The sequence below is a fragment of the Canis lupus genome, chromosome 2, assembly GCF_003254725.2.
Source record: "Canis lupus dingo isolate Sandy chromosome 2, ASM325472v2, whole genome shotgun sequence".
Lineage (NCBI taxonomy): Eukaryota > Metazoa > Chordata > Mammalia > Carnivora > Canidae > Canis > Canis lupus.
Window position 1 is genome coordinate 81034375 of NC_064244.1, and position 19674 is coordinate 81054048.

The 19674-nt window shown below is 58.7% G+C and overlaps 1 protein-coding gene across 9 annotated transcripts in view; it reads right to left on the reverse strand.

The window, feature by feature from the left end:
- The window catches only part of KAZN (kazrin, periplakin interacting protein), a 1011580-nt gene that overhangs the window by 133005 nt on the left and 858901 nt on the right, over positions 1-19674 (reverse strand). Inside the window, exon 1 of one of the 9 annotated variants that reach the window (XM_025447959.3) lies at positions 13130-13179. The exons of 5 other annotated variants lie outside the window; for them this stretch is intronic. Coding sequence is in view for 2 of the 4 variants with exons in the window: in XM_025447956.3 (XP_025303741.3) it covers positions 12809-12962 (154 nt within the window). In the remaining 2 variants the exon portion in view is untranslated. Of the gene's footprint in view, positions 1-5043; positions 5699-7646; positions 7871-12808; positions 12965-13129; positions 13180-19674 lie in introns of those variants that run through there. 3 more of the 9 variants (XM_025447956.3, XM_025447957.3, XM_035713966.2) reach the window with 3 other exon arrangements.

A 19674-nucleotide genomic window follows, 5' to 3' on the forward strand; every position in this document is an offset into this window, starting at 1 on the left:
GGTGATTGGCTCGGAGCTGTCACATGGTTAAAGCTCAGCCAATGATAATCAGTCCTGGGATTTCTGGAAATATTGGGAGTGAAAGACTTTCTGCACTGGAACCCCAGAAAGGTTAGTGTGACTTCGACTTGTTAGGGGGTCCTTTTTACCACCAGAAAGGATAAAGGCCAAACAGATGAGTGGAGAGCTGCGAGATGATAGCATGTGAGCACCTGGATGCAGCTATGCCTGAAGCTAGCTTACCTCCGACTATCTGTTACGTGGAGCTACCGATTTCCCTTTGCGGGAGTTGGCTTCAGTTGTGTTTCTATTATTTGCAACTCAAAAGGTTTGCAGCTACATGGCTCTCTGTGTAAGTGGTAGGACAGTAAGAAGTGCAAGCAACACAAAGTTGATTTTTTCCTTAATGGTTTCCTCTGAGCCTCAGAAGCCCGTCTGAATGATGGCGATCACGCCTCCCTGCCTCATCAGGGGCAACGGGAAACACGACCTGTTATCTTTAACGTGTTACAGCCAAGAGCAGCAAGACCCACAGCCCCGAGAGGCGACCAGCTGTCAGGGAGGCTTGTACAGGGCTCACCACACCTGAGCCTCTGGCTGGAGTTTGCTGAGCTGCCCCACGACCCTCCCACTTCCTAAGGGCCTGGCCCGGCCGAGGGAGGCACCCGCGGGGAGCGACCTACCAGGGCTGGGGCCTGGCCTTTGAAGGGATCAGGCCCTGTGTCACTGCTCACTTCAGACAGTGCCATGCACAGCTGAGGACGGGTACAGGAGACCCCGCAGAGTACACAGCAGCGGGGACAGGAGGGCAAACGGCAACTGCGGGCTCCAGGTGGGGCTCCAGGTGGGGCTCCAGCTGGACCCTGGGTTGAATCTTATTTTTCTCTCTGCTTCCTGGCTCCAAGGCCTGGGCCAGGTTTCTCCACTTCCCGGTGCCTCAATTACGTCATCTGTAAAATGGGGGTGATTCATGGACCTAATTTATTCGGGCTGTTTAACGTAGGCCATCCTGCCAGGGAGTCGTCCCTGGAGCAGGTTCCCCTGCATGGTTCTCACCTGAGTGTTCACAGGTGACGTCAGACCTCACAGGGACGTGGGGGACGGAAGAGAAGCAGGAGGCCCTTTATGCACCCAGCTGCTCAGGACACTGGGTCATCGACCTGGCAAACAGCAAGTCTCCGAAAAGGACCCAGGGAAGAGGACCGGGGAAGCAGGAAGGCAGAGCTCGTTCGGGACAGCAGGAGGGCAGGGCTCTGCCCCAGAGGTCGTCGGGGTTGGCCGCAGACAGAGGCCCAGTCACCTTGGAGGGGCAGTCACACAGGGACGCATGGCTTTGGGGAGGTCCCTGAGGCTGAAGACAGGGAAGCGGCGCTCTGGGTCATTCAAACACCCCAGCAACTGCTCAAACACACAGCCAAACCTCTGCTCTCTTTTTAAAAAATTTTACTTATTCATTGGAGGGAAACAGAGAGAGAGAGAGAGGGGACGAGCAGGGGGGAGGAGCAGAGAGAGGGGAGAAGCCCGCCGAACCTCTCCTAACAGGGCCCCGCTAGCTCAAGTGCCCAGCTAACCAGAACTCTGGTTTAGGTTTGAGGACAAAGAAGCAAACGATGAAAAGCCTCAGCAATGCAACGGATTCTTACTTTCTTGAACCCAAGCAGGGGAAGCTGTGCGGCCACGAGCTCAGGCTGCTCTGAGGTAAAACCCCAAAGGGTCTGCAGAAGCCTGGTTCCAAAAAAGGGGTCACCCAGGCTCCATGTCCCCGAAGCAGGGAGGCAGAAAGGCCTTTTAGGAAATTTTCAATGACACTGAAAACCCTTTCTGTGTTTTCAGTGTCTCGTCCTCTGAAAATATCCTTGACTTCAAGCAAGCGGGGCGGGCTGTGTCTGGGGCAGGCCTGTGTTTTACGTACGATCACAGCCGTGACCCTTAAGCAGGATTCTGATCCAGGCAGGGGCACCACAAATATTTGCAGGACAAACGAAGAAAGGAACGGCGGGGCCTTTACCGCGCTCGACGACTCTGGAGACTGAAACACAAACTGAAACACTTGTTTATGGAGACACAGTGGCCCGCGGACGCAGAGGACCAGCGCAGCCGGGAAGACAAACGGACCCATGATGTCACATCTCAGACCCAGGCGGAGTGAGAACGAAGCCCGGGGCAGGGGTACAGGGCAAGGAGCCCACGGGGCACAACCCAAGTCACACTCTAGCCCTGTCCTTTCGGTGCCTCGATCTTCCCGCCGCCCCCCAATTCCAGAAGAGAAGAGGGATATATTTACTGACCCCCTCAAAACCCAGACAATTGCTGGTGGGGCCGTTAGGTGTTCTCCTGGTGCCGCCCCACCTGCCAGGTGAGGCCAGACTGGATTTCTGCTAAGGTCCTGCAGCTCAAACGTCCACGTCCACGTGTTTGCTCCCAGTCGGAGCATTTCCTGGAGCCCTGCTCTGGGCTCCGGATGAAGACGGTGGGAGACAGATGTGTAGGCGCCCTATATGGGGGTCCCTGCCCCCTCACAGGTCCCAGTTTGGAGGAGAGCCCTGGGTGACACTCAAGAAATGTTCACGCAGGACTTGGTCACAGCCACGCTGTGCTCCAGATGACAAATGCCCGTGGCAATGCAAGGGCTAAGCAGAGGCAGCGGCGTCCACGAGAAAGGCTTTGCAGAAGGGCCAGGGGCCCGGGACAGGGTGCCAGCTGGAGCCAGTGTGGGGTGGGGACAGAATAAGGAGAAGGTGACGGGTGGGAGTGGTGAGCTGGCTGGCTCGGCGGACAGTGAGGAGACGCTGAGCTCCTCAGCAGGAGCCAGAGGCAGGTCGTCAAGATGTCCGTGGTCCCCAGCACGAAACCCAGGCCGGAGCGGGTACTGCACACCTGCCAGTGGATGAGCCTTGGCAGATCCGGGGTGAGGCTGAGGGAGCCCATCCTTCTGGGTCAGGTTAAGGGTGCTAGACAGGAAAACCCTTGTCTGGAGTGCAAGCACCCCGGCGGTAGGAACCTGTCAGCCCCACGTACCCCGTCCATCAGATGACATTTATCCAGGGAGTAATTAAGCAAAAAATAAAAATTAAAAAAAACCAGCAGATGTGATTTTAAAAAGGTGCTCAGTTGGAATCTGAGTTGTGGGTCAGCCCGACCAGCCTGACCATCAGTCCAGAGATGTGGATGAACTGGGAGAGAGCAGGGCCAGAAGACCAGTGAAGGTAGACGGGTCAGAGGCCAGGCAGGTGACACCTTATTGCCGGGGGTGCAGGGCTGGGGTGCGGGGGTCGCTTGCCATACAGCAGCAACAGCTGTGCGTGGCCGGCACGGCTGAGTGTCCCAGGACCCGCTGGGGTGCCGAGGGAGTACCGACTGCCCGGGTTTGCCCGGGGCCTGGTGGTGGTGGGGGTGTCATGGTGTGGGACTTCCAGCACTGAAACCAGGAAAGTTCTGGCAACCCAGGATGAGTTGGTCACCTGAGGCACAGGGCTGCCCCCACCAGCATCCCAGAGGGACAAGACTGCGGGGGGTGCATGAATCGCATTTCATGAAACAGGGAAACGGAGGCGTAGGCGTGTGTGTGCTGAGGAAGGGGGGTCCCACAGCGGGTGAGCAGCATGGCCAGGAGAACGTTCTGGCCCCCACCCCCCCTGCTCTCTCTGCACCCCGGGAGGAGGTGAAGCGCATCCGCGCTGTCTGCTGAGCACGGTTGTGAGCTGTGCCCACCTCCTCTGAGCCCCTGGACACGGGGTTGGGAGGAGCTCACAGCCCCGTCCCCAAGAGGGGTCCCAGGCACCCCCTGGGAAATGGGCCCATCTGGTTCTCTGCTCTTCTGAGATTCTGGCCCAGGGTGAGCAGTGGCCACCACCTGGGACACCGGGGGACGGGCACGCCGCTGCTCTGCTGGCCTCCCCTGGGATGTCCCCATTAAGGCCACCCCTCGGGGAGGGCCAGGACCCCCAAAGACAGACGCATCATGTGGCCACACACCCTGTGGTCTTTGGGTTTAGAAAGGTCTTGGCAGCTCTGGGCAGTCGGTGAGAAAGTGGGACTCGGTACAGAGGGAGGTGATGGGGCAGGCGAGGGAAGGGAGGACGGAACGGGGGCTTGGGGGGGAGATTTAGGTAGCAGGGGCCTCCTAGAGCAGTCCCGTATCCGCATCAGTATCCCCCCCAGGCGGCCAGGTAAGGCCCACAGTTTCTGCAGTTTCTGATTCTGCAGCTCGGGGCTGGGCTGAGAATTTGCATCACTAACAAGTTCTCAGGTGAGGCTGATGTCACTGGTCCTGGCACCTTATCTCGAGGACCCCGGGGCCTGGAGCACGTGGTTATGGTGGGGGAGGGGGGGAATAGGGGGGTGGGGAAGGGGCAAAGGCACGTGGGTGCTGATGGGTCACTGGGGGCTGGGAAGACCCATGGAAGTCAAGATGGAAGATGCTGGAGGCCTGGTCCTCACCCTTCAGAGAGGGTCAGAGTCACGTTGGAGGGAACTTGTTTCCAACGCAGATTGGTGGGCCCATCCCCAGGTTCTGGGCTGTCCAGGTCTGCGAGGGGGCCCAGGAGCTTAGAAACCACAATAAGCTCCGAGGGATCCCGACGCAGGCGGTCCAGGGGCCGGACGGAGGAGCAAGCAGGGCGGCCTCAGAGCAGCACAGTGGGAAAACGCATTTCTCAGGCTTCGTGAGCTGTGCCAGGGCCACAGGAACACCTCCTGCCCTAACTCAGGGCCACCTGCACCACCCACCCACCACCTAGTAGCCACTAGCCACATGGATGGAGCCTTTTTCAACGAGGTAAAATTTTAAATTCAGTTCCTAAGTCATACCAGCTACGTTTCAAATCCAGTGGCTACCCTATGGGACAGACATATAGACCTAGGACGCTTCCCTCTTTGCAAAGAGTTATCAAACTGCTCTGGCCTGGAGAGATCCTATTGCACTTGCTTCTGTTTTCCCTTCTATAAAGAAGGGGTTCCTCCCCTATCTCTCCCAGCGTGCAAGAGAAAGAAAAGATGCCACAAGAGTGACATTCCCACCCCACACCTGAAGACCCCCTGTACCTGCCGGGGGGAGGAGGGGCTCCAGTTTGGCAGGGGCAGCAGCCTCGTCTGCCCCAGAGCCCCAGAGGATGGTTCTCCTTCCTTCTGGTCGGCTGCCGGTGCTAGATTCCCCAGGGCAAGGAGCAGTCCTTAGCAGTCAGCTTCATAATCACAAACATGCTGTGGAAAACAAACTCGTAAAAGCCCCAGCAATTCCCCTTCAAAGGAAGCGACACCACACGAAACCAACCACACACAAAAAGGTATGGTTCACGCATCACGGTGGCAGAGCGTGAACAATGTACTGGACTTAATCACAGAGCAAAGGTGACTGAATTTATTTCTTCCCCAGGGCTTCCCAGAACACGTGTGAGGTGGTCATGGTTTCAGGGAAGGCATCGAAAGAACACTGGAGCCAAAGTCCCGGGGACGGGGGATCTCCGCAAGTGGCTCCCGGACCCCCAGCGTGGGGACAGGGATGGACAGTCTGTCGGGAGACTGGGAGGAGTGCAGGGTCCTGTGGCTACTGTATCAAGTACCCACATTAGGCAAACGCATAAACACAAAGCAGGACGGCGGGTCCCCAGGGGCTGGGGCGGGGAGTCATTGCTCGGCGGGTACAGGCACAGGATGGGGCGGTGCCACCGTGCTGGAGACGGATGGTGGTGATGGTTGCACGTGCCGTGAATGCATGTAATGCCACTGGACTGCACACCTAAAAATGGCTAAAATGGTCATTTTCTGTTATGCAGATTTTACTAGAAAAAAAAAAAAAGTGCAAGGTCTGAACTCCACTCTGGACCTACTGAGTCCACCTTGGAGGCGGCCTCAGAACCTATATTTGAGTCCCCTGACCCCCGGGACTCAGATCCGGGGAAGCATGACGGAACACGGCGGACCCAGGTGGGGGGCAGGGAGGGTGTGCGACCTGGGCCGGCGGGGCAGGCCCCAGCAGCCGGCTTGGGAGGAACCAACCACAGGCCAAGAGTGCTCCCCCGAGCATCCCCGCCATCTGCTCCGCGCCCTGCCCAGTGCCTGGCTCCCCCCAGGTGCTCAGGGTTGATAGGACAGTGGCTGAGGGAAAGGCCCGGGCATGCTGGTGGTAGCGTGGGGCGTGCGGTAGGTGGATCTGGGCAAAGACAGAGCCTTGCTCAGTTGCTCTCTCACCCCTGGGCACTCTTGAGGGTGCACAAGACAGCCAGGCATAGGCCTCCCCTTCTAATGGATCCGGAGAATGCGTGTGCCCAGGCAGGAGACGGGAGGGGGGCTTGCCTGGAAAGGGAGACGCGCTGCTAAGGATCAGGTCGGGACGCAGGGGGTAAAGCGGACTACGGGGCCTCCTCGTTTGCTCTAACATTAACCCAACGCCAGAATGGCAGAGGGCAAAGAGCTTCTCAAAGTCAGGTCCGTGGAACCTCTGCATCAAAATCACCCAGGGCACTCGATAAAAATACAGAGTCCCGGGCCCCTCCCCGGACCTCCAGGCAGAAGAGAGGGGGAGCCTGAGGATCCGGACCCTGGCAGGCATCCCGGAGCACCGCGGGCCCCAGGCTGCAAGCCCCGCTCCCCAGTCAGGAGGAATCAGGGAAGGGGGTTAAGAGGAAATTCCCCACTAGGCCAGGATCCCGCGGGGATCTGTGAGTCTCTGCATCTGGCCCCGGAAACCACGTGACATCTTGCAGTTCGGTCCCTTCCCCACGCTGGGCCTGTTCCCTCACCCTGTGCGGGCTGGGAACGGACGCTGTTCCTGCTGCAAGCTCCCTGCCAGGACTCTGCCCAGGTCGGGCCTCTTTGGATTCTGGCTGGGGCACACGGGCGGGGCTGTGTCCCGGAGCCGACCCAGCAGCTCCGGGCCCCGAGGCCCTCCCTCCCAACTGCCTCTGGCTGACTGGAAGTGGGAGTGTCAGAGATGCCACCAGGGAGAGTCCCGTGAGCCCCAGCGCCACCACCCGCTGCCCTGGTGGCCCTCAGGGAATTGTCAGCTGATGATGGAAACCACAGGGAGAAGCAAAGGTCCTGGGGCAGATGGCAGGGCATCCTGGAGCCACTACCTACGACACTCTGGGTCACTGCTTCAAGCCCCAACAGTGTCACCTTCAAGGTGGGGAGGGGCCGGCTGTCCCACAGGAGGAGAAGCCAGCAGGAGGGCAGGTAACAAAGCCCTGGTGGTGGGCGGCTCTTGGGCTTTGCTGCTTCAGCATGAAAGGACCTTCCCCACCCCAAGTGCCCGTTCCTCCGTGCCTAGGAGCACGGGGCTCCGAGTTTGCAGGGCGCCGGCGAGCCAGAGCCGCGCCGTCCGGGCAGGAGGCACGGGAACTAGTAGCTGCTGTTCCACTCTCCGGGCCCCCAGGGAGGGCTTTCGGGGCTTCTGCACAATTAAAGGTCCCGAACACGCTCCGCGCCTGTGATAGTTACAGCCCCAACTAGCTGGGCGCCCGAGCCCGCCCCCAGGTCCAGGGGCGACGAGGGAGGAGGCTGTCCGCACCTGCAGGTGGGCCCCCGGGTGCTGGGCGCTCCCCGAAGCAGTCCCCAAGGCCCGGCACATGGGCGGAGGGTGCGTGCGGGTGGGTCGTCACCCCTGAGACCGCCCCCCCAGCTCGGGGCCGGACGTGCACCTGTCCTACCTCTCTGGCTGTTCATTTCTTGTAAGTCTGGGGCTGCGGCAGCACCTTCGCGGCTGACGCCACTTGGCAGGGGCTCTGGGGAGTGGCCAGAGTCTTCCAACGGCTTCCCCTGAAGGCGGCCAAGCAGCAGAGAGAAAGCGCTGAGTCCCCACCTCCTCGGGGGCTGCCCCCAGGGGCACAGAGGGGTGGTCCTTTGGGACAGGAGTCAGGCCGGACTTTCCCCCTCCTGGGCGGGCGCTCACCTGACACACTCGACATGAAATGCATTTGTGGGGGGTAAGTCCACAAAGACAGTAACTACACACGCGGGTGTGCACACGCACACCCGCACCTTGTAAACACGGCTTGCCGCCCTCTCTGGAGTGTTTATGGCCCTTAGTGACTCACAGCCAACACGGCATCCCCACAGTGCTGCTCGGCCAGCCCCAATGACCCGGGGCCGTGGGCCGTGTAAACACCATGACTGACTCCACGTCTGTCAACTGGCTGTGGGGTGGGGAGAGGGGCCGGGTCTAAGCTCACGTTTGCAGTTTTCCTTGAACCGTGCACTCAAGGGACTCTTGAAATGATTACCAGGGAAGTGAACTCTTCCCTCAAAGAGGCTGGAGGGTCCTAGCGAACCCTCCTCTTCACCCAGTTAGAGTATTAGGAAGAACACAAACCATGCGTAACGACGACTATGGAAATTTCCTGATTATCCTGAAGGCCAATTACGCTACGGGTCCTGCAGAATCAGCCAATCTCATCAAATCCCCATACTTCAAAGAACTTAAAACATTTTACACACACACACACACACACACACACACACACACACACGTACACCCCATCGATTGGATAAATGGATAAATGGAAACCCTCCTCCCTCTCATGGCCCGGGTAGCGCCCTAACCAGACGCATTCCTGTCCAAGAACTCTGAAGTGGGTAACGCGATCCCCCTTTATAGGTGGGTAAACTGAGGATTGGGGCGTCAAATAACTTGCTTGGGGACACAAGCTCGTAAGCAGAACCAGGGTGCATTTGATTCCAAAGCTGGAGCCCCGTACTTGCTGCCCGGGCAGAGGAATGTTCAACCCGTCTCTGAGCAGTCACATGGGACGAGGGTGCTGCGCCCCAGGAGAGCTCCCTAGGGAAGCCAGTCGGAATTGTTTTCAAGAGCAGCGGCTTTCACTCCCGGTTGGCCAGGACAGCCAAGCCCCAGCTGTCTCCGACCCACGCAGGTGGCCAAGGATGCCCACACGAGGCCCACCTCATGGCTGGCTTTCTAAGAGTGTCCCCAGTTCCAGCGGGGAGATTTAATCTCACTCTCAACCCAGCAGAAACCCTTTATAGAAGGGAGAACATGAGCCCAACCAATTGCTGAAATTGCTGAAGGCACACAGATAAGCAAATGCTTGACTTGCTTAAAACAAGGAATGTCAAGGAGAGGACAACCCCCGCCCCCTCTTTTTAAAGATAAAAATTTAAAGAGAAAACAGACCAGAAACTTCGTGTGAGTCTACTTTTTTAGAGATCAGTACGAGGGCTTTCCACAGTGCTTTGGGGTCTACAATCTGGGACCACAAAGTCAAGTCCTGGCTGTGATACCTACCAGCTGTGGGATCTTGGGCAAGTTACTAAACTTTCCTGAGACTAGCTCCTTCATCTGTGGATGGGACTGGCAACGGCACCTCCCCGCTGGGGTCCCTGGAGGACTGATTAAGACAAAGCATCCCATTTGGTGAGCACCATGCCTGGCCCCTGGGATGGTACAGCTCAGCACAAGGAACCAGGACACAGATCCACAAGGGCCTGGTGGCCTCGGCTTGGGGGGTGGGGAGGAGCTAGAGGAGATCAGAACCTAAATAGCTAAGAAAAAGGTGGAGGCTGGAAGAGGCTCCATGAGGTCCTGGGATGTTACAAGCCGGGGTTACGAGAAAAGCTTAATAAGGAGGCACGTGAACCAGGCCTGCAAGCCTGGGGAGGACGGGGACAGATAGAGTGCCCAGTCTCTAACTTACCAACAACTTTTAAACAATGACTTGGTGGCTTCAGCTGATCAGCAGCACTCTCTCTAGCCTTAGGGACTCAGCACCCGGGCGGCTCACGTCATTCACTCTGACCCCGCTACCCCAATACTCACTGGCACCCGCTGCCATCATGCTAATCTCTTGCTTGGCTTTTTTTTTTTTTTTTTAAAGATTTAAGAAAGGGACAGAGATAGAGCACGAGCAGGGAGGAGAGGGAGAAGCAGGCTCACCGCTGAGCAGGGAGTCAGATGTGGGGCTCGATCTTAGGACCATGGGGTCGTGACCTGAGCCAAAGGCAGACACTCAGCGGACGGAGCCACCCAGGCGCCCCCCTCACTTGGCTTTACTTTTCTGCATAGCACTTGCCATCTCCTGACACATCTTGTGTGTACTTGCCTGCTAGAAATCTCCTCCCACAGATAGAAGCTCCATGGAAACAGGGGCTGCAGATGCCCCCTTTGCTACTACACATCCCTGGCAGCCACAACGGCCTGGCAGGAGTAGCTGCTCAAGAAATGTGACTGAATGAACAGACCACCAGAGAAGGAGTAAGTCACATCGCAGTCTAAGAACTCTCAGGGAGCACCTGGTTTACTCTGGGGGGTGGTGGTGGTTCTGGATGACCTCCCCTCAGGTGGAGTTATTCCCACGGTGCCACCAGTAAACGGAGTGCCTGAGTATCTCAAGGTCACACAGAGATTTGAGGCAGGACCAGGTGCAGACTGAACACATCTCATTTCTGCATCTCCAGCTCTGGTCCTTAGCCTGTGCATGGAGAACGGCCACCTCTCTGGGAAGGGGCCCCACCCTGGAGGCCGGAGCTGTCACCAGCACAGAGCCTGTCACCCTGCGGATGTCAGGATACCCTCCATGAGCAATGTCAAGGTGTCCAGCCTTCCATCCTGCCAAGCCAGCGTCCCCTCTCGCTTCCCCCTTGCCCACACCTCTGAGAGTGCCAATCCCCAGACTCTGCCATCCAACAGGGCACCGTTGAGCTCCTTCAACTGAACATCGCACCCCGCTGGGGGGCCGATGTGCTGAGATGCTGGGACGAGTCACCTCACAGCCTGGCTGAAATGTTTATTTCAACAATAATTTCTGCTTGAAGAGCTCTCATTGGCTTCCCAGAGGAAAACCCCTGATAACAGCCAAAGGTTTGAGAAACCACGACCATGACAGGCCGACCTCAGTGCCCAGCCACCGTGAAAGTTCTCAGAAGCTGCATCTGATCTTTAAGAACCAGGGGATGAAGGGTGGGTGGTGGAAGAGAGAGGATGCAAAACTTTCTGGTTTAGCTGCCGGCTTGATCCTGATTCACGCCAGGGATGCCATCTGTAAATTATGAGATCTCCACTGCTCTCTGCCCTAAAGGGATCCCACCAGGGCCATCGGAATAACCACCACCCCCAAGACCTTGGAGACAGGCGTTTCTCAGCTACACCATGTCATTAGGATATTGTTATTATGAATACACAAATGGGAGTCTATGTAGACACGAAGTAAACAGATCTCTCTCCACCCAGCCATCTCCGACATGTTTACATAATAACAACCCCCGCTGGCACAACAGTCAGCCTTGGGTCACTGGGGTACTTTACAGACAAGACAAATCTCATCCTGACACAGGTCAGGAGGGCGGAGATGGAACAGACAGCATCACATCCTAATGGGACACTGGGTCAACAGGGTCACGGACAGGTGCCCCACAAGCGAGGCTGCTAACTTTTATTGAACATCGACGATGAACGAACGAGGTGATCTGCAGACACCAGCTTTTGAACGATCAGAATGTTAGCGGACATTAGTCATTACGAGCACTCTTTGGATGGGTAAACTGAGTCTCACAAACATTAAGCAACCTGCCAGGCCCTCCTATTTGCTCGCTCTCCGCACCTGCTCTGTTTTACACCAAAGATGTCTTGGGCTCTAACTGCTCTGTGCAGCCGGGGAGCAAGCAGGACTGTCTCCAGCAGGCCCAGCCCCAGGGCCAAGGGGTCCGTGTCCCATTTCTAGACACTTGGTGACCCAAGACTTCAGTGGCTCCAGGACATCGGCGGCAGCTCGGCTAATCACAGCCAACGGGTTGGTGGTCCCAGCTCCCGTGGCTACGACTGTGATCCTCAGGATCCCGTCTCCTTGGGAGACCAATGCAGGCAGCCTGGAATTAGGGGGCCTTGCTGCTGGCTTTTTCTCATAGGAAAGAAATAATTATTAGGTAAATAAGCCTGGTGTTTCCCAGCTGGTTAAGCCTGCTGTCTGGGAGAGGCATTCCCGTGTCAACTGACGGAGAAAATCTGAAATTGAGGGACCTTGGGCAAGCTGCTGAAACTCTGGCATTTTCTATCCTTATCTTCATGAAGATAACACAACTTCCCTCCCAGAACTGTGATAAAATTTTAAGGAGGCGCGGCACGTAAGTTACTGGAACATAATAGGTACTCAAGATCTAATGAACAATCCCATTGGACTCCCCCCCCCACCCCCGTCCCCCATTTTTCCTGGAAAAAAGTGTTCAAACTTCAAACTGATGATGACAGACGCTTCTTGGGAGCCGGTAGTCATCTTCCGTCTAGCTTTCCTCCTAGGGTCAAGGGGATGCTGGGGGTCCTGAGGGCAGCCCCCTCCCCCTCCCCCCTCCCCCTCCCCCCTCCCCAGGATGTCACTTGCGGGGGGCGGGGCGCAGCTGGGGCCGGGACAGACTGGCCGGGGCGCACCCGCTCGCAACATTTTCAACGTTAAAACGCGGTCCGCGGCCTGCGGCAGACGAGCCCACGACACAGGGACCCTCGCGCTCAGCCCCAGCGCGCGGCCCCATCACTGCGCCCCCGGGGGCAGCCGGCGGCCAGGTGCGCTACAGGTGCGGCCACACGGCGCCCCGCCTCCCCCCGGCCCCCGCGCCGCGCCGCCCGGCCGAGGTCTCGGGGCCCCGGGATCCCACGGCAGGCGTGGCCTCGGCCGCCCCCTGCGGCTCGCCCGGGGGGCGGGGGGCCCCGAAAGCCCGCGCGGTGCCCAGGAACGAACCCCGCGACCCCGGGGCGCGGCGCGAACTTCGCCACCCGCGCTCGCGATCCCGGCCCCGAGCGCCCCCGCGTGCCCGGCCCCCGCCTCCCCGGCCTCGGCCCCGCCGCCCTCCGCGCCCCGCGCGCACCTACCCGGCCGGCCGCCGTCGCCATCCGCGCCCGGTTCGCAGGCTGCGGGCCCCGGGGGGCGCCCCGGCCCGGCCCCCGCCCCGCAGGACGGCTCCGGCTCGCCGTGCGCCGCGAGCTGGCGGACGCGCTCCCAGGTGCCCGAGTCGGCCGCCCGCATGCCGCCGGGGGGGGGGCAGCTCCCACGGAGGCGCCGCGCTCACGGCCGCCGGGGCCAACGCCGCATCCGGGCGCAGCCCAGCGCCGCCGCGCGCCGGACCAGGCTCCCGTCCCGCCGCCCGCCGCCCGCCGCCGCCGCACGCGAGGACTCCGCCGCCGGCCGCTCACGTGGGAACGACTCGCACTCCCGGGCTCCGCCTCCCGCTCCTTCCGGGCTGGAGAGGGCCGCGCGCCCCGCCCCCGGCTCCCGCCCCGCCCCGGCCCGGGCCCCGGCCCCGGCCCCGGCCCCGCCCCTCGGCGGCGCCCGGACTCGCCCCACGGCCCCGCCCCCGCCCCGGCCCCGCCCCCGGCCCCGCCCCCGGCCCCGCCCCCTCGGCGCGCCCGGATTCGCCCCACGGCCCCGGCCCCGCCCCTTCCCCAGCAACGGCCCCGCCCCCGCCCCTCGGAGGCGCCCGGATTCGCTCCACGGCCCCGGCCACGCCCCCCTCTCCGCCCCGGCCCCGCCCCCGGCCACGCCCCCCTCGGCGGCGCCCGGACTCGCCCCACGGCCCCGCCCCCTCCCCAGCCACGGCCCCGCCCCCGCCCCCTCGGCGGCGCCCGGATTCGCCCCACGGCCCCGGCCCCGCCCCCGGCCCCGCCCCAGCCCCGCCCCTCGGCGGTGCCCAGACTCGCGCCACAGCCCCGACCCCGGCCTCTCGGCGGTGCCCAGACTCGCCCCACGGCCCCGCCCCCTCCCCAGCCACGGCCCCGCCCCCGCCCCCTCGTAGGCGCCCGGACTCTCCCCCGGCCCCGCCCCCGGCCCCGCCCCCGGCCCCGCCCCGGCCCCGCCCCCGGCCCCTTCGCGGCGCCCGGACTCGCCCCACGGCCCCGGCGAGCGCTCCGTGGCCCGGTTCCGGGACGCCGGGCGCATCCCCGACGCGACCACTTCTGGACCGACCGCGGCTCAGAAAAGCGGCCAGTGGCGCAGAGGTCGGAAGGGACCGGCTGCTCCCAGGTCCCCGAAAGCCCAGAGCGACAGCGCCGGGGGGCGGGGGGGGTGCGGGGAGCGGCGGCCCGGCACCCCGATTTGCATAGTCTCGGCTCTTCTGACACCCCCCGCCCCCTCCCCGCGACAGCGCTGCGGAACAGCTGAAGTCCCAATAAGCGGCCAGGAGAGGGCAGAAAGAGTGGGACATTTCCAAGCTCATCTGTGCTGTGTGACCAGACGTCCTCTAAGGGGATGTAATGCTGAGCGCGTTCACTGTGCGGGGAGCGCGTTCACCCACGTGCTCCACCTCCCCCCAGGACACTGTCATCTGCTGGGGGGCCTGTGTCTGCATCTCACTTCCCGAGCCTGTTTCCTCATCCATAAAATGAGGCATCGGTAAGTCCCACCCCGTCCACGCTCAGAGATGCTTCTGAATGCCCCTCTGCCACAGCCAGGACTGGACCCCGGAGTGGGTGGGGGGCCAAGCCCGGCAGGAGGTGGCACCTTGCCTGCGCACACATCAACCTGCCTGCTGCAGTGGGTGCTCCAGGGGCTGGCGGTGCTCGCTGTAAAATGAGTTTGCAGCTCCCAGCCCCCTTTGATCTGGGGATTATGATGCTCTTTAGAGGGACTAATTATCTCCCTGCAACCCCAAGAAGCCGGTCTGGTCCCCACCCCCACTCCTCGCAGTGGAGACATGGGGAACTGAGGCTACATAGCCAGGTGAGAACTCACACCCCCTCGCAATGTCCCCAGCCTCCCCTTCCAGGCAGCACACACCCAGGCCTGGCTCTGTAACCTACGGTTCCCACGGGCCCAGGCTGGAGCTCTGGGAATTTCTAGGTCACGGGCATAGGGCTCTCCAACAACCAGGGGACGCGAACTACTTCCCTCCCCCCAGCCCCAAGTGTCTAAAACTGTTCACAGGTCACTTTCCTGTCTGTGGGCGAGAAGCCCTGCCTCTTAGCAGGCACTGTGGTTCAGCCACCATCCATCATGGCCTTGCCAGCACCCCTCCAAAAAAACGTCTTCCTCACCCTTCCAATAATGCGAAAACTGACCCAGTTGTAGAGGCCCACAGGGCTGCCTCAGACCCCCTACCCCTGTTAACTGGAACCCCAAATGCCCAGCGGAAAGCTGACCAGTAACACCAAATGCTGGTGGTGCTCCCAGCCAGGAAAGGAAACTACCCAGAGGGTGAAACACCCACACCACGCTAAGGGGAGGAAACGGACCTCACACCACATGAGAGGAGATGCTGGGGATCCCTCCATTCTTTTGCCTTTTCTGGGATAATCGGCAAAACGCAACAAAAGAAAGATTGCTCCGAGCCTCCCTGGGTGGAATGAGTGAGATGGGCTGTACTGGGCTCACTGTGGTTTGTTTCTTAGGGACTTTTAGGTTGTATTCTTTGGCTTAGACACACTTTGCATAATAAGCAGATAAGAAGGTGCTTCCGTGGCACCTGGGTGGCTCAGGGCATGATCCCCAGGTCCTGGGCTCCCCGCAGGGAGCCTGCTTCTCCCTCTACCTGTATCTCTGCCTCTGTGTGTCTCTCGAATAAATAGAAAAAAAAATTTTTTTTTAAAGGAAGGTTCTCCCACAAAGGAACATGCACTTTCCCATATTTCTTGAAGTACATGGAACTCTTCCTCTCTCTTTCCACTTTTGGTAGAGACACGCAATTTTCCCTTGATTCCGTAACAAGAAAACAGCAGCACAAGCATGAATGTGTAGCACTTGCCACTTGGATTCAGCGTCAGGGAGACTTTAGGGAGGGGTGGGGACTGTGGCACGTAAGAAGCAGTAGATTGCTGTCATACAGGAATGCGGCTCTAGTGTCACCAGAAGTTCCTTTATTTATTTATTTATGTATTTATTTATTTATTTATTTACTTATTTATTTATTTATAGCTACTAGGAATATGGATTTTTAGGCGTGATCCAAGTTCAAAATGTTGACAACTCTTTAACACGGAGAAGAAAGAGGAGAGGGTGAGGAAGGAAAGAACAAGAGAGTAAACAGGTCTAGGAGTTTCAGAGGGCAGTTAGACTCACCTTCCCTTGCTTTCTGGGGGCTCTCAAACTGCCCAGGCCTCCCCCCGTCGGCATTAGCCTCAGTCCCTGCTCCTAACTCTGCTAGCGGGCAAGCTTTTGGCAGCAGCGGCAGCCTGAAGCCTTCTAGAAAAAAAGCCACCTGCCTTGGGTGGGAGGTGTTTCTTCCTGGAGGTAGGTTTCTCATTACGAGGATACCCTGGACCCAGGAGACGTTTCTGCGCGGTTCTGCAACAGGAGATCCAGGAACCAGGTGACAACTCACTTTCTGCCCTGAGCACTTGGGCAGGCCCTGCAGGAATGATGACGCCAGGGTGGTGTTGACTGGAGGAGACTCCACGACAGAGCCGGCTTCTGAACGTGCAACCTGGGAAGACGTGCCTTGCCCTTGGGTTAATGCTGCGCTGTCAGCGCCTTGAAATTCTTAATTATTTTTGAACTGGGAGCTTCGCACATTCATTTTGCATTGGGGTCTGCACAATTTATGTAGCTGGTTCTCCTCCCAGGAGATCTTCCCAGCCTCTCCTGGGGATGCTGGGAATTGATGTCGGAGACAGCTAGGCCTGGGATTTGGCTCATTCTGTCCTTCTCCGGGGCACGTTGGGTCTGGCCTCTGCAAGGCAGCAGGGAGGGAGGATTTGGGGGCTGGGGCAAGGCAGCAGGGACTGTCCCCGTCCATTCCTCCAGACAACTAATTAAGGAGCCATGGCAGAGAGGGAAATTGGATGGGGGGAAGGGTGGCCCGTCAGCCAGACGGTGGGGCGGATGCTCTGCTTCTGAGCTCTGAGGCCAGATGGTGTCCCCATGACCCTGACCTCAGGTGCCACCAAACAAAACAGAAAGGCAGCTGAGGACAGGGACGCTAGGGATCACAGTATCCCTTGGCTTCCAGGGGGCCTTCCTTTAGATCACTGGAGAAAATGACTAGATAATCTGACTTAAGGGAAAAAAACAAAACAAAACCCCGAAACATTGTGTTAAAGGACCCCGCTACACTTGATGTGTGCTCGAAGTGGAATATTGGAACCCACTGGAATTTTCAGGTATTTTTTTTTCCCCTTGGCTATGCTTTCAGTATTTGTAGAAGAGATTTGACTAAGATCTCCAAGCCAACATTACTGAAGTCCTCTCCAAACACCTGAAACCAAGACAAAGTTAGCAACTCTAGATTCCTAGGAATCTGCACAGTTTTGTCTGTAACACCTTCAGGAACTCCTGGCAACACTTGCCGGGGGTCTGGGGACCTCGGTAGCCAGGTGGCCACTAGCTTGTGTGGGCCTGTGGAAAAGGACCTTATGCCTAAGCTCCTCACTGGCCGAGGTGGCCTTTGCTGTCCTTTTCGGGGTGACTGCGTGGGGGTGCTCTGTGCGTGGGTCACTAGCAGTGATAGTAAGCGTATTAGCTATCTGCTGCTGCATAACAAATCACCCCCAAAACTTAGCAGCTTAAAACCACCAGCGTTTATTATCTCTCAGTCTCTGTGGGTCAGGCCCACAGTTCAAGGTCCCCGGAAGGGCTGCCATCGAGGTGTCCACTGGGGCTATAGTCAACTCAAGGCTCTCTGGGAAAGACCTACTTCCAGCCTCACTCATGTGGCTCTGGCAAGATTCAGCTCCCTGTGGGCTGTTGGCCAGAGGCTGGCCTCAGGTCCTTGCCGTAATAGAGCTACGGGTGTACTCACGAAATGGCAGCTGGCTTCCCCGACAGGGCTCTGAGAGCAAGACAGGTTGTGTGCAAGGTGGACGCCAGGGTCTCTTTGCAACCTAAACTCGGAAATGACATCCGTCTCTTTTTCCCTGTTTGTTAGAAGTGAGTCACCAGGTTGTGCCCTCACTCAATGGGAGGAGGGGTAATAGGAAGGTGTGGATCAGGACCAGAAGGCGGGGATCACTGGGGGCCACACTGGAGGCCTCCTGCCGCAGGAGGCTGGGGACACAGGACTCGAATCCTGACTCGGGCACACACTAGTGTATGATCTCGGACCAACAATTTTGCCTCTGGAAGCCTTAGGGTCTTCATCTATAAAATGGAGAGGATCGTGGCTACTATCTCGGAAGGTTGTGCTGGGGGCAGGTTTCAAGGACAATACATACACGTAGAGCTCTGAATGGTGCCTGGCACAGGGCAAGCCCACGAAAAATGGGCTGGGGGGACATGGCTGGAGGAGGCTGGAGGGACTCGGCCATTGCTTCCGAGTCAGACAGGCACTACCTGCTATCTCCATGGAGATCTGCAGCCCTGTGACTTGGAAGGCCTTTGGCAGGCCCTGGGATGCCTTTGTGACCAAGGCCACCAGCAGGGACAGAGCTGGTCTTCCCTTGGCCATCCCAGTAGGACTTTGGGGCACAGGTGCAGCAGGAGGATTAGACAGGATTTTCCCCCAAACCTATTTAGACCTTTGCCCTACGGGGATGGAGGATTTTACCCGCGATCCATCCTGCCATCTGTCCTGGGGAGGCCTTCCTGGCTGGACACTTTTGTGTGCCTGTCATGGGCTCACCGGTACCCTTTGACGATCTTTCTGGGGCCCCAAAATGACCTGGCAAAGATGCTGATCCCCTCTGGGGGCTTCCAAAGGGCCAAGGCTTAGCTCAGTCCTCGGGCGGAGCTGGGCATTAAAGCACTTTCACGGAGTGCAGCTGGCCTCCGCGTCCCGCCTGTAGGACTGTCTCGGGTCCCAAACTAGATTCTCAAGTGCAACAAAAGGAAAGAAGGCTTTATCCAGGGGCCGCATCTCCCCCATCTCCTCTAAGCCCCTGTTTTGAGGAGTTTACGTCAAGCAAGGAGGTTTCTGCAAGAAGTTGAAATGTTGCAGCTTATTCAGAATAAAGACAATAACATCAAAATATCACGACTTACAACAGTAATACTGGCAAATACTGACGGGGCACCGACTCTATGTGCTCTAAGAACTTGACACAGTCATTTAATCCTCCCAACAACCCTGAGAGATACAAGTAGACTGTACACAGTATTATCATCCCCATTTATGGGCGGGAAAACAGACACAGAGAAGGCAAGTCACTTACCCAAAGGCACACAGCCAGGGAGTGATGCAAGCAGAGCTCAAGCTCATGGAGTCTGGCTGCAGACTCAGTGCTGACACCCCTGATGCCACTTTGGCGACAGATGTTACCGCTGAGCGCTCTCTTCCCCCCAGGGGTGCTCTTTCTAGCTCATTCAACACTCCAAAGCACCCTATCCCCATCCCAGATGAGACACAGGTTTATGGAGACACAGGGACTTACCCAAGATCATGTGGCTGGTAAATGCGGGGGGCAGTCTAAGCTTCAGAAGTGTGGGGTGTCATCTGGGGAAAATCCTCCCCCGTCAAAGTTACGGAAAATGCCTGCCTGTGGGCCGGGGGGATAGCCTGCTCCTTGCCCTCCTTCTGAAGCCGGGACTCCAGGACTCCCCAGGGTAGTTGGAGGAGGGAGTGGGGAGTTTGGGGGCGGGTGTGGGGGTGTGTGTGGGGGAAATGGGTCCTCTGCTGCGCCAGGGGCCACTAGCGGTACTTCCCCTTCTCCAACTGGTTCAACAGCAGGTTTGAACCAGGGGTCGGGGGCTCCCCGGAGTGGGGCTGGCGGCCACCCCCACAGTTTTCAGTCCTTGTGTCTCCCCTTTCCTATGTGTGACTCAAGAGACACAGAGGGCCATGGGCCATCAGAGTCCGAGATAAAAATAACATGGA